This window comes from Malaclemys terrapin, chromosome 3 (genome assembly GCF_027887155.1).
Source record: "Malaclemys terrapin pileata isolate rMalTer1 chromosome 3, rMalTer1.hap1, whole genome shotgun sequence".
In the NCBI taxonomy this organism is placed as follows: Eukaryota; Metazoa; Chordata; order Testudines; family Emydidae; genus Malaclemys; species Malaclemys terrapin.
In genome coordinates, this window is record NC_071507.1 from 126,609,610 (window position 1) to 126,623,707 (window position 14,098).

At 42.2% G+C, this 14,098-nt stretch overlaps 1 protein-coding gene across 1 annotated transcript in view; it reads right to left on the reverse strand.

The window, feature by feature from the left end:
- FOXO3 (forkhead box O3) overlaps positions 1-12,833 on the reverse strand; it is a 150,154-nt gene extending 137,321 nt beyond the window's left edge. The window contains exon 1 of the mRNA XM_054022017.1: positions 10,876-12,833. Within this exon, the coding sequence (XP_053877992.1) occupies positions 10,876-11,442 (567 nt within the window). The 5' untranslated portion in view covers positions 11,443-12,833. The remainder of the gene's footprint in view (positions 1-10,875) is intronic.
- Between the last annotated feature and the right edge of the window lie 1,265 nt (positions 12,834-14,098).

Here is a 14,098-nt window from a genome sequence, read left to right on the forward strand (position 1 = left end):
AGTTTGCCAGTCTGAAAGTTGTTGCGATGCCATATCTCGGATCAGATCTATCAGTTTGTTGTATGCTTTGTGAATCAAAACCTGCCGACTTTTAAACCATGTTAGAAGCTGCATGAACTGGATTGCATTCTCAGCCACGAACTTCACCTAGTCTTCAATGTTGCTCAGAGACTTTAGGCAAAGACTGTGTGCCTGGTGTGATTTCAAGCGCCTCACACACAAAGTGCTGCTGTAGTATTTAATATTCTTTGCATGGTGGTAAGCAACTGCATTAAACCATTAATTTCACCTTGTAATCACTTCAGGTGGAAGCATCACTGCTTGCCTACCACTTTGATTGGCCATCGACTCCTTGAATCATAGTTTACAGCCTAGACAATGCTTGAATATTATTTTTTTTAAAAGAAGAAACCAGCATATCCACATCAAGGAAATGTGTGCACCAGATATCAATGACCATTAAAAGGAAATGTGCATTAAAGGTAACAAGAATTACACTGGCATCGTTCCTTGTAGTACATCAGAGAAAGCATTGCACATGTACAACATGTCAGAGAGAAATACTGAAACCTTGCTGAAATCTAAACCGTAGTTTACAACAACCTTTACTAAAGCTTGTGATTCAGTTGAAAAATTTACCGACTCAAGCTGAATGGCTCCGTTAGGAAAACAGGCATACAGTCGTCTTTCCAGCTGCCAGGTACAAATAAAAAGTGGAGTATATACATCTCCTGTGCATCTTTTGCTTCATCAGCTACAATTGAAATGGAATTATATTCTGCCAGCACAGATTTTGTAGACTGAACATGCTTCGCAATTACTTCTGCTAGATAATCTTGGCAAAATTTGTTTGCACATGGGAAACTGCCAGCATTTGGTACGTGCTCTCTAAAGCAGTCTCTTTGTTTCAGATTATCCATTTGTTTCTAAAGGTATGTTGGCAGCAGTGAAGGCCTCCACTAGTTCCATTGTAACTTCCTTTTTGCTAAACTACTTTCAGTTCTTTTAAACATTGTGGACACAGTCGCTAGTTTTGTGTTCTGATCTGTAGCCTCTGCACATGCTTTTTGTTTAACAGGTGATGCAGAATCAAAATGACGATTGACTGTGTTTTTTCTGAAAAAACCTAGAGTCACGTTGCAAGATGAACAAAACAGTTTACCACCATCTGCATGTAAGGTTCTAACTAGGTACTGCTTCACACGACCCAAAGTTGAAATGTTTTTTTGCCTTTTTTTGATTTGTCAGCCATCTTTATATGCAATAACAATCCTTTCACTCGACCTGATGACTGTCGTGCTCACTTATTGTCATAAATGTTGACACACTCTCAATCAATGATCTACTATAATGACTACCGTGCTCACTTTAGTCTATGTCATGCAACTTGACAGACACTCTCAATCAACTATACACTATGATGATTGCAGTGATATCACATTACAGTCAACTGTTTTTGCATTGTGGTAATCACAGAAGTTTTGCAGCACATTTATGAATAATACATATTTATATTTTGAAGGTTAATTTAGCAAACAATCCCATATTTCACAATTTCAGTGAAATCCACAAAAATTGAGACTTAAGTAGGCCCCAACTCATAAGGCTCTATACCTCACTATGTTAAGGACTTATGTGTGGCTTAGGCAGTGCATAGAACCTTGTGCTGAACCTTAGCACTGGGGGAAATTTCACCCTGAGAGAGGAGTTTGCAAATAATTGGTAAATTCTACATTTACAAATGTTTAGCTTTAAAACTAAGTCTCAGGCTAGGCCTACACCACACAGTTAACACAAGTGATTGGCACTCAAGTTAGCATAGCCCAGGTATGGGCACTTCCATAGCCAAGTCCAACCTGTGTTACTGTGTCCTCACTGTTTCTGCACTCACTCATGTGCATCAACGCATGGCTCTTTGGGCTATGTTCTAGGATTCTTTCCCAGTCAATTGTGTCAATTGAAAGAGAATTTGGGAAGGGAATTGGAGGAATATCAGTATTTGAGTGATTTTATCTGCATCCTCACTGAAAAGTGGATGGATTCCAGACTGAGATAAACTGAAACCTGGGCTCTAACCTGCACCCCCAGTCAGGTAAGCTAGCCTGGGCTTAAAGCACCCCAAACTCAGGCCAGAGGTTTTTCTGTGTGCATAGTAAAGGAAGCTAAGGCTATAAATCGGGTGAGAGCATGAGTTAACTGTTCAGTGTAGACATACCATCAAAGTCTGTACTATCATGGCTTTTCATCTCTCACAGCTAAACAAAATTACACTCAGATTCTTCTCTTGCTTGTTTTCTTTAGTTCTTCCACAAACAATATTTTAAGTTTGAATTTGACTGTTAATGTTGGGGTACAGGTGCTGACTGAGCACCCAGAAAGAAGAAAATCTCTACTTTCATTTAATCAAGTGGGCTAACAGGTCCAGAATTACCCTTGCTCAAAAAAAAGGGGGGGGGAGGGGCCGTTGGAGGATCTGAAATCTGTCTAGAGCTAGAGTCCCATGCTGTCATACAAAGAGTGCACACTCTCAGACTATAAGGATGCTGGTGTATGGTTAGAGGAATATAGATCAAAGTAATACAGAAAGTCTTCTAGTTAAAATAAACAAATGCCTTTAGGCCATGAAAGCAGTGTTCCAAAATTATTCAATTTAAATAATTTATTCTTAATAATGTATCCCATGTAGTAGAAAAACAGAGGCCAACCTGCCATAGCATGAGAACAGAGTAAAACACAATGATAAATATACAACAATATAGAGGTATATAGAGGTCCAGTCTAGGCAAGGAAAATAAGTTGTGTTTCAAAACATGTTAGGAAACACGTTAGCTAACAAGTTTTTAAACATGACTTTGTACCTACCATTGACACAACACCTTCAGGAACATATTAGCTGGTCATGGTCAACTCCAGAAAGGAATCTAGGGTTGACAACAACCAGCTAGCACATTTTTAAACACTGCTGAGCCTGTTTCTTTTTTATAGAAAGGCCGGTTTACATCTCTATGGCAGTGTAAAGGATCTTAATCTCATTTTAAGGCTCCCTTACATTGCTCTAACGGGCCACAAGGTAAAGGAAAACTAGGCCCCTGTCTTTGTTTACCCTAGGTGCTACGTGGTGTTTAAAAACATGTTAATTAACACGTGTTAGCTATCACGTTTGCTAAACACAACACATTTTCCTAGCCTAGACAGGACTGAGAACTATAGCGTGTAGTAATGGTCAGGAAACTGTACAGAAATAAAATAGCATAAATTTGAAACAAAAAATACAAAAAGAGGAATAAAAGGTTAAAATAATTTTCATTAAACTGCTGTGGTGCTGAGCAAGCATTATTGAATTGAATGATTTTGCATATAATTTGACAAGTTGCTAATAACCACTGCAATATGTTTCGTCAGCCATAATGAAACCCACACCAAAAGCAACCCAAACCCCAGAGGGTCCTGTTATCAAGTAGGCCCGTGCTGCATACTTATCAAGAGCTTTGTCTATCTCTGCTGTGAACGAGACTTGCTATTTGGGCGTCACTTAACATTTTCAGAACCTGTGATTATTTCGGGATAGCAACATCAGCTGAAGTGGCTGACTCACATCTGTATCAGAAAGGCCCTCAATAAAGGCATTCCTCAATAGAACATCATTGGAGAAACACTGTCAAATAGCTCCATCTCACCTACAATAGCTACTACATGGATGCACATGTTGGAGAAGGTGAGAAATTTTAATGTAGGTTATTCAGATATAAGATGAAATAACGGATGTAAGATGGTCATGACCATCAGTTTATATGACTTATCACTTACATCTGACTTCTACTGGAAGGTTAAAAAGAAAGCAAAAAAGATTTACCATTTTAATAGTGGATCATCTTCCATCCATCTCATGTGAGAACTGCATAATCTGCCAACTTAGAATTTGGGGTAGGAACTGTGTTCTCTCTTTATTTTGTTGAGTTCTGAGTACACTGACAGAACTCACTTAAATAGTTCACCAAAGCATAACACACCAAGGCTTTGATCTAGCAAAGCTCTGAAACATGTATTTTAAGCATCTGAGTAATATCGCAGAAGACCCAAAGGGCTACTCACATGCTTAAAGTTAAACATGTGCTTAAGTGCTTTGCTAAATGGCTATCTAAACAGTCATACTACAGTTCCTTGTCCACACACTTTTGTATGAATCATTAAACTACTTTAGATTTCACATAAAAATTAAGAATACAGTTCAAAGCTGGAAAACAATTACTCCAGATAGTAGGGCCCCAGAAAACGGACATAATGCACAGAGTGCAACTGATGCAATTCTGGTAAATTTCATTCTGCTGCTCCTGTTAGGCTGTGTCTACACTGCCACTTTCAGCACTAAAACTTTTGCTGTTTTTTGTTGTTGTGAAAAAACACACCCCTGAGCAACAAAAGTTTTCGCGGTGAAAAGTGCCAGCATAGACAGTGCTTTATTGCCGGGAGCCGTGCTCCCAGCGATAAACCTACCACCGCTCGTTCAGGGTGGGGTTTTTTTTAAATCGCCAGGAGAGCTCTCCCCGGGCAATAAAGCATGTTTACACTGCCTACGTCACAGCGCTGCCACGGCCGTGCTGTAACATGGGTAATGTAGACATACACTACCCGCCGGATCGGCGGGCAGCAATCGATCCAGCGAGGATCGATTTATCACGTCTAGTCTAGTTGCGATAAATCAACCCTGAGCCCTCTCCCATCGACTCCTGTACTTCAGCACGGCGAGAGGCGCAGGCAGGGTCGACGGGGGAGCGGCAGCAGTCAACTCACCGCAGTGAAGACACCACGGTAAATTGATCTAAGTTGTGTAACTTAGATCGATCCACCCTTCTGCGCCCCCCGCCCCCCCAGTGTAGGCCAGGGCTTAGAGAAGCTACATGCAGTTCCTACTGGAAAAGACGTAAGAAGGGAAGAGATTGGTGCTGTTCCCTCCCCATAGTCTTTCAAAAACAGTGCTGACCTTGGAGGTCACTGAGGGCTTGTCTACATGGGGAATTATTCCAGAATAGCTATTCCTGATTAACTATTCCTGGCACATTTACCAGATACCTAGATGGATGACTAAATCTCGTAGAAAGAGGCTCATATCAAAGATGTGTAGGATTCTCTGTCTACACATAAAAAATAATCCAGAATAAGGCAGGATGTGGATTTAAAGCTCATTAACTATTCCCAGTTAACTATACCTGATTAATTGCATGTGTGGATGTTCTTATTCTAACATAAGAGTGCCTTATTCTGAATTAGCTTAATCCACTTTGAAGTGAATTAAGCTAATTTGGAATGAAACATGCTTATTGCAGAATAAGAGTGTCAACATGTGGAATTAATCAGGAATAGCTATTGTAGAGTAACTCCAAGTGTAGACAAGCCCTCAGTGACATTCAACAATTACAACATCTAGGTAGGTTTTACAGTCACTAAAAACAAAGCTGAATTACAGTATATTCACGTTTGATGTCACCTTTTTAAAACAGAGCTTCCAAAAACAATTACACATACTAGTGACTGGTCTTTATCCTTCATAAGAAACATGTGGAAAATTTTATTAGGCTCATGATACAAAAATAAAACAAAACAAGTGGTCTGCATTTAAACTCGGGAATTACTGGTAGATGTTCATAAAGGACCAATTTCACAGTCTTGGGATTCTGCTCAATAAAGAGGAAAATAGTCCCTCTAGTGTACTCTTCATGTAGAGGAAGGATTGAGTTTCACAGAATATTGCCATAAGAAGTTACAAAATAATATTATGGCAAGAGATGCCAAAGTACGTACAGAAGTTACAGTGAAACTGCACATTCCTCCAACCTACATACAAAGGTGCCTGAAGATATCATTTCAGGGCAGATGAAAAATATTAAGCAAAGAAAGTTACTGAATCCTGAACAATTTAACAAAGTTAATAAAAATCAGTTCTAATACACTGATTTTGTGAATGCATATTTTGAATGCAGCATTTTGATGTGGCATTAGATACTTTCATTTAGAAAACTGTAATACGTGCAAGTCTGGTGAACAGGAACCTCTGTGGTAGTAATGACAAGATTCACCTTACATATTGTGCACTGACAAGACACTATCAGGACATGTGCTTCTGTACAACAGAGCATGCACAGTTTCTTTCTTTCCAAGCATGTTTTTCATAGACGTCAAAAACTAAAACATTCACTTTTATCACTATTCAAAGCAGTGAGCAGTTATTGAATCATATATCTAAATAATTGTGGGGTGGTTTGGAAACATATAGGTTAGTGTTGAAAAGACCTGTATGTGAGTATCTAGAGGTTATGCAGCATGCTGCATCTAGGAAGATTTATTATATATTACTGCACTAGTTAGCTGCCAACCAGTGTTAGATAAGCTAACATTCCAATGGGTTGTTGGAGGGGAGGGGAAACAAATCAGCCTGTTGGTGTGTAAATTGGACAACTCTTATCTGAATTAGAGGAAACATAATGTTGTCTTCCTAACCACATCTGAATATTCATTTCTGCTTTAATGCCCTAGGCAAAAAAAAAAAAAAAAAAGCAGTTGAAAGGTAGTTGTAATTTTAATTTATAGCTTTTAAAGTAATTGTTTTGGGGAGAATAATCTAAGCTATTTTTATGAAGTACATTCTGCTGATTACACTGGAAACAAAATTAATATTTCATATATAACATGTATGATAATAAAACTAAGTTATCTTTTTCACCTTTATTTAAAATGACAGTTTCCCCTTTTGATGCAAGAGGGGAATAACGCCGTTAAATGTGTTCTTTGTCTATGAAGCTGAAATTATCTATATAATAAAATAATTGTAGACTAAGGTAAAAGGCTTTCTCGTACACCAATCTCTATCATTTTTGAAATCTCAGTTTCCCTGTGACTTTTCCCAAGGTCCAAAGTGAACAGCTTAGTCATATGTCCTTTAAACAATTATATCCCATACTTACGAGGGAAATAAAATGATAAAACAGTATATACTCATTTACTGTGTTTTAGATACCAATGGTCTGTCTACACAGCAGCTGGGAGGTGTAATTCCCAACGCAAGCAGAAGTACGCTCCTTAGCTCTGCTTGAGCTAGTGCCTAAAAAGAGCAGAGTGGCCGTGGCAGAATGGGCAGCAGTTCAGCCACCCATCTGAATACATTCCCAGGGCACTGGGCAGGACTGCACTCGGGCGGCTAGCACAAGACACCACCTCTGCGGCCACACCCACGCTTCTTTATTTAGATGCTAGCTCAAGCAGAGCCAGAGCGCAAGAGCTGGGAATCACTCTCCAAGCTACTGTGGAAACAAACCCTTTGAGATGTAGATGGAGTCCAACAGGAATGTTTCCATATAAAGTAACTGATATTCCAGTCAAGAAATAGAAAGATCCCTGTTTTAAATGCATATGCACACCTTAAAAAGAACACTAATCCTGTTAGAAATTAAAATCTCTGTTCTGGGATGCCTGGAAGATTATTAGCTCCTGACCTCTCCTTCCCCTACTTTATCACATTCCTATCAGCCACACACAAACATATACACAGATTGCTAACAAAATCAAACCTGTTATCATCAGTTTCAAAGACAACTTGCACTCAACCATAAACAAGATTTTGAGCTTCTAATGTGCCCTCATCTTCTGATGAAGGTCATTTTAGACACCAGTGAGAAACTTCTGAACTAAATTATATCAGTGAAAACTCAAAGGATCCAAGTTTTTAACATTTTAATTAGCTCCAAGTACCAGTTAATTCTGCACAGAAATTGAATCAATATCAAATTAAAAGTATAAATTGTCAGAAAAAATGCAAGTGTATTAAGCATACTAATCAATGTAAGCACTTTGCACAATGGCCCAGATCCTACTTCCACTTAAGTCAATGAGAGTTTTGCCACCAAGTTCAATGGAAGTAGTATCATATAACATACATTATATGTTGTTTTATAGTTTTTAGTTCCATTTGATTTGAGATCATTGGCTGAAAACTCAAAGTATTCAATAAAAGACAGGATTTGTCATAGCAGATAAGACAGAACAGCTGAGGTCTGAAACCAATGCTTTTGCAAATGACATAATGGTATATATTTGAAAGCAAGGATTGTCATATTAGATTTAAGCCTTATCACACTCTCTATCATGCTTGTGGAACCTCATCAAATTCAATATATAAAATAGGCATCCAATTTTAAAATGCATCTGTTTTTAAGGTATCAGTCTTGAACTAAACAACTGGCCTTTTTTCTAAAAATATTTCCTTAGCCTGAATCAAATGCAGTGCAAACATTTTTCCTGTAATGCTCCATTTGGGAGGGTGAAAATCCTGCATCTGTATTCAAATTAATTTCCTAGTAGTATGTCTTACTCAGAAATCAAAACATAAGAATGGGTTACTAGCATAAGAATACATGAGAATCTTCCAGCTTATACAACATTTCCAACTCATTTGTTTTATATCATGTAAGCTCTCTATTATTCGAATCAAATACAGAGATTCAATAGGAAAGTTAACATCTATATAATATGCTAAAACTTCCTCAAGAATCCTCCTCCTATCATCCATAAAGACCCTCAATCATAAATGGCACATAGTGGCACCAAGATGAAATTTAACTGAACCAGTTGTCCCTCCTTTGTAAATAGCACCTACATCATGCAAGTGCCCATTCTTACTGTGTAGCTGTAACATTTAATGAAATGGCATTTTAGCAAGTGGCATACTAATAGACGAGCATGCAATACCAAAGCAAACACTTTTTGTAAAGTACTTTTAAAATGTAGTCTACCCAATATTAGCTATTTTAAAAGTGATCTTCAAAAGCAAAAACCAGACTATACACAATGTGTTTTCACATGCACAAAGTAAACAATCTGGAAAATGATTTTTTCTCTAATATCTTTACATTATAGTAATCCACGAAAGCTTATGCTCTAATAAATTTGTTAGTCTCTAAGGTGCCACAAGTACTCCTGTTCTTCTTTTTGCGGGTACAGACTAACACGGCTGTTACTCTGAAACTAATCATAAGTGTGATCTGTAAAAACTGTATATAGAAATTTTTCAGATATGTGTGATTTCTCAATTGATGGTGTCCCTATATGCACTAACATACCCGGGGGAAAATGCCAAACATTCAGAGAAGTCACTCTTTAAAGAATTCCACCATTAATTTAACTTTATAAGGAAAAGCATACACCTTTCTTGGCTTTTTTTGGGTGGAGGGAGGAATTTGAATTTTTCTTGAAAAACTAGTAGTAATTCTATATTTGAACTCTGAGATTTGCATCTGTATATTTTTGACCTATTACTGTTACATGCAACTGCTAAGATTCCTATAATTGAAAAAAAAATAAAGAAAATATATTTGTCTACATTTTTCAGTTTCTTGTTTTGTGCATTTGACAGCATTCCGCGTATAGTCTTCCCACAGTTGCCTCTGTATTTAGTTAATTTTCACTGTTTCTGTGAGAGGCAAGGTGGGTTAGGTCATATCTTTTATTGGACTAACTTCTGTGGGTGAAAGAGACAAGCTTTCCAGCTTGCAGATCTCTTCTTCAGGTCTGGCTGAGTCTTCTGCAGAGCATGAGAAGGGGGGAGGGGGGGGGGGGGAGGGGACGACTATTTTTTTTTCCAAATTCAGAAAATGTGATTGTTAAACCACAAACACTGACAGGGACTCCAATGCAGATGCGGTCCCTGCAATTACTTTTAACTCATTTTTAACTGACTAGATTTCAGGTTGACGGTGTCCATTAAGCACATCAGGCTAAGCACACTGCAGCAGGGTCACTGTGATCTCAGAGGCCACGCCACACACCCCCTTTAAACCACGTGCCTCGAGCATTAAAGAAACTGACATGGGCCAGCAGAGAGGAGTCACCCAAGTTCATCTAAACGGAGAACCCCTCTCCCAGCCGAGAAGCCGCCTGCTTCGCTAGTACACAGTGGAGGCAGCCTGGGTCACTCTCAAATTAGCAAACATCAGCTACCGGTTCAGACAGCAGCAGGTGCTGGGGCCCGGCCAGCCAAGCAATAAGAGGAGTCTCACCAAAGCTTTTCAGGAAGCTCATTGGACTCCGGTGCCTCCCACGTTTAATATTTAACTGGAGAGCCGTGCAAGGCAGAGTTTGCCTGGCAGATGTCACTCCAAGGAAGAGGAAGGTGCAAGGCGAGGAACTCAAATGATTGAGAGGCTCAAGAGTCCAAGGTCTCTTCCGAGTATCTGCTTCTTGCATTTCAAAGGCAGGAAAGCACCGATCCTCCCCCGGCTAGTACACCGAAGAGCCCGCCGCCTGCGAAGTGCGAGGCTGGGGATCACAGTATTGTGCTCCACGGACACTGCACTAAAACGCTGCTCCTCCGCGTTACGCTAAAAGCAATTAATTACTTTAATTCCGGGCTAGTGCGCCTCGGCAACCCATCGCCCCTCCGACCAGGGGGCCGGCCCAGCCCGCCCCATCCCACGCCAGCTCCCCCGCAGCGAGCTCCAGGCAGCCACTAGCGCACCGGGGGTGCCGCACATGGGCCTGCTACTGGGTTGAACTGGCTGAGCGCGGTCCAGCTCCCCCCGCCCCCGCTTCCCCCCGGGTTTCCTCCCAGCCCCTCTGCCTCCCCCGGGCACCGTCTCTGTACCTTTACCCCGGTGCCGCCTCCTGAGAGCCTCCCTAACCCCCGTCCTGAGTGCCACTCCTGCCCCCCCGGGGCACATCCCGGCCCCCCACCCTCTCCCTCTGGGGCACCCCCCTGCCACCCCTCACCTCTGCCCCCCGCCTTCCCGCTGCCCCCCTCACCTCCCAGCCCCCGCTCCCTGTTCCCGGGACAGCCTCTGCTCCCGGCCCCTGTGTCCCCCGCGTCCGGGGACACCCCGCCCCCCTCACCTTCCAGCCGGCCGAGCTGTTGCTGTCGCCCTTATCCTTGAAGTAGGGCACGCAGCGCACCATCCAGTCGTAGATCTGGGACAGGGTGAGCCGCTTGTCCGGGGCGCTCTCGATGGCGCGGGTGATCAGGTCGGCGTAGGACAGGTTGCCCCACGCGTTCCGCCGGGACGAGCATTTCCGCGGCGCCGCCGCCGGCTGCCCCCCACTCAGCCCGCTGCCCCCAGCCGCCGCTGCCCCGGGGGCCTGGCCCGAGCCCTCCGTCCCGACCCCGGACAGCGGGGTCAGCAGCCGGGCCGCCTCCTCCGGAGCCAGCGCTTCCCCTCCGCCGGGCACGGCACTGCCGATGGCCATGGGCGAGCTGCCCCCTTCCTCCTCGTCGTCCTCCTCCTCGGGGATCATGGAGGCGGCGTCCGCGCCCGCTTCCCCCGAGGGCTTGGCCGGGCTCGCCTGCAACTCAGGCCTTTGTAGGGGCCAAGTGCAGGAGCGGGGCCGGCTCTGGGGCTCGAACTCGGGGTCCAGCTCCACGTCCAGAGGGGAGAGGGGGGCAGGGGGAGACGCCTCTGCCATCTTGGCTTCCCCTCCTCCCGCTGCTGCTGCTCCTGGTGCTGCGATGGGATAGACAGGTCCGGACCCCAGTCCTCCTCCTGCCGCTGCGGATCAGTGCCTACCAGGCAGGGGGGAGCGAGTGAACATGCCACTCTCCATTAAAGTCCTGCAGCCTCCTGCCTTCCCCCGCCCCCTCTCCCAGCAGACAGTGCACACACACACACAAAATACTACTAATAATCACAAGGCGATCAATAAGGGATCAGGCGAGGCCAGAGGTTCCAGATGCGCCTCTGGAACCAGATGGGTGGGGGGACGGCGCCAACAGCAGCCCAAACGCAGTGGAGTTGGTGCAGCTCAGTGGTGTGTGTTTGTTTATGTTTCACTCCATGCAGCTGCAGAAGTGCTCCACTGGCAATCACGCTGTATCCATCGGAGAGAGACCCCTCCAACACCACCAAGCCTGCTCCCGGCTGCTCTGGTAGATCTTTTCCTTTTTCTCTCTCTCTCTGTCCGGGGAAAAGAGAGAGGGGTCCTTCACATTACATTGATGACTTTTTCCTCCTTCAAAACGCCCCAAAGGGAGCTGAAGTCTTAATGTACCTCCAATTGCACACTAGCATTTGCCGTAGTTATGCATTCCACTTTCCAAAAAATATATAGCTCTATATATACAAAACTAAATTTCACAACCAACCGAACAGGGGAAGAAAACGCCACTCTGGATTTTTTACCCTTCTTGCGAGGAAAGCAAAACAAAAACAAATCAAATCACCAGTCTTCCAACAGGTCCAGAAGCTTTAAGCCCTCCGTAGGGCTGCCAAGAGGATGGGTTTTGTTCCAGCATCAACACCACATTCATAACCTCCTTGCTCCTGCTGCTGCCATCTTGACAGTTTTCCCCCCTTCGCTCAAGTCATTTAAAAAACACTGGCAAAAGAGGCAGAGAAAGACACATCGGCCGGGGAAGGAGGGAAGGGGAAGAACCAGCAGCAACCTCTACCCTCTCCAGCAAAAATAAAGATCCAGATTCACAGGAGGAAAAAGCAGCGCTGGTGCATGGTTTCCTGATTCTCCTGCTGCTGCGTCTTCAGCTTCTAGTCGCCTTCCCTTTAAAGGCAAAGGAGGAGAAAGCAAAAAACCGTACGATACCTCTGTAAACAGAAGGGGAAAAGCAAATGATCTGCCAGGGAGAAATAATGCTGCTGCTGCAGCTCGCCCGACCAGCCTGTCACCCTGCACTCTACTGACTTCCACATTCCTTCTCCTAACCACCAGCAGCAGCAAGCAACACAAAGTTATAGACGCACGCAGCGAGACTCAACCTAACCATACAGCAGCCTTGTCCCCGCCCACGGGGAGGGCTGATGAGCTAAGCCGCAAGCAGAGGGGCAAGTTTCCAAGCTACTACAGAAACCTGTGTTATCATATAGATCTGTCTCTGTCAACAGCAAATGCTCTGTAACTAGTCTGTCTTTAACTCCTCGAAAGTCAGGATATTCAGAGTGTCATATGGTATCAGGCCAAGTATCACATTGCAAACCTATACAGACTTAAAGAGACACCACCTTATTAACTATATAATATTTAAAAGCCCATTTAAAAGCTTACAAACATCTTAATTTATTCAAACTAGAGGATGGGAGAACATCTGATTTACTTTTCTTTATTAATCCACTCTGCCACTGTCTCTGTGATCTTGATGTCACTTCTTTTGCTGTACCTCAGTTTCCCCATCTGTAAAATAGGGATTATATGTATTTACTTCATAATGGAGTTACGGGATATAATTGATTACTGTTTGTAAAGTCCTTTGAGATTCTCATATAGAAGTTGCTGTAAAAGTGCAACGTTGTATTTTTGTATTATTATTATACTGTTTGTTTACTTTCTGCATTTATCTCATATTGGACAATGCAAATAGACTAATTAGTATCACTTCTGTTTATAGTTAATTTTAGTCAGATTCACTTAGGTGCTCATCCACTAACACATTATGTCAATATTTATTGTTTGTAATCATTTTACTATGTAACATTTGGGTTGTAAACACAACAGAAGTATTTTTTTGTTTTGCTTTGTTTTGTTTTTTTAAACTGTTTTCATTGTAATTTTTGTTCTACATTCATGGAATTATTTCTCTTGATCTTAAACTTTGTAAAAGTTATTTTTAGAAAACCTATATTTTACGCTAAATATAACGTGACAGTGTCTCTTCAAAATTTCATTCCGCACTTCGAGTGACTAGGGGAACATGTTCAGACATGTATGTATCTGCATATAATTCCACTTGACTTCCTCTTTGGAGTACATTCTGTAATAGAAACCACTCCTAAATAGCTCAAAGGAAGGCTCTGTTAATTACTTCTACAGTTTGGCAAAGCCAACAGGTATACCAGATATAGAACTAGTAACATAAATGTAGGTATGAATATATAACGTAGCAACATAAATATATTAGTACTGCACAGATTTGTATTTACTTTTTAAAATGTGATTTAATACAAAAATAGCATCTTCCCAAGTACCAGTTATAGACAACTGCCTATTGAAAAATAGGTTTGCTTCTAATGTGTTTCATAGCAGAAGAAAAAAATAGAATTAGCTCAGAAGACAAATAAAATTATCCTTGGTTTATTTACAATTATGGATTAGCAACAGTGTTTGAAATAATTTT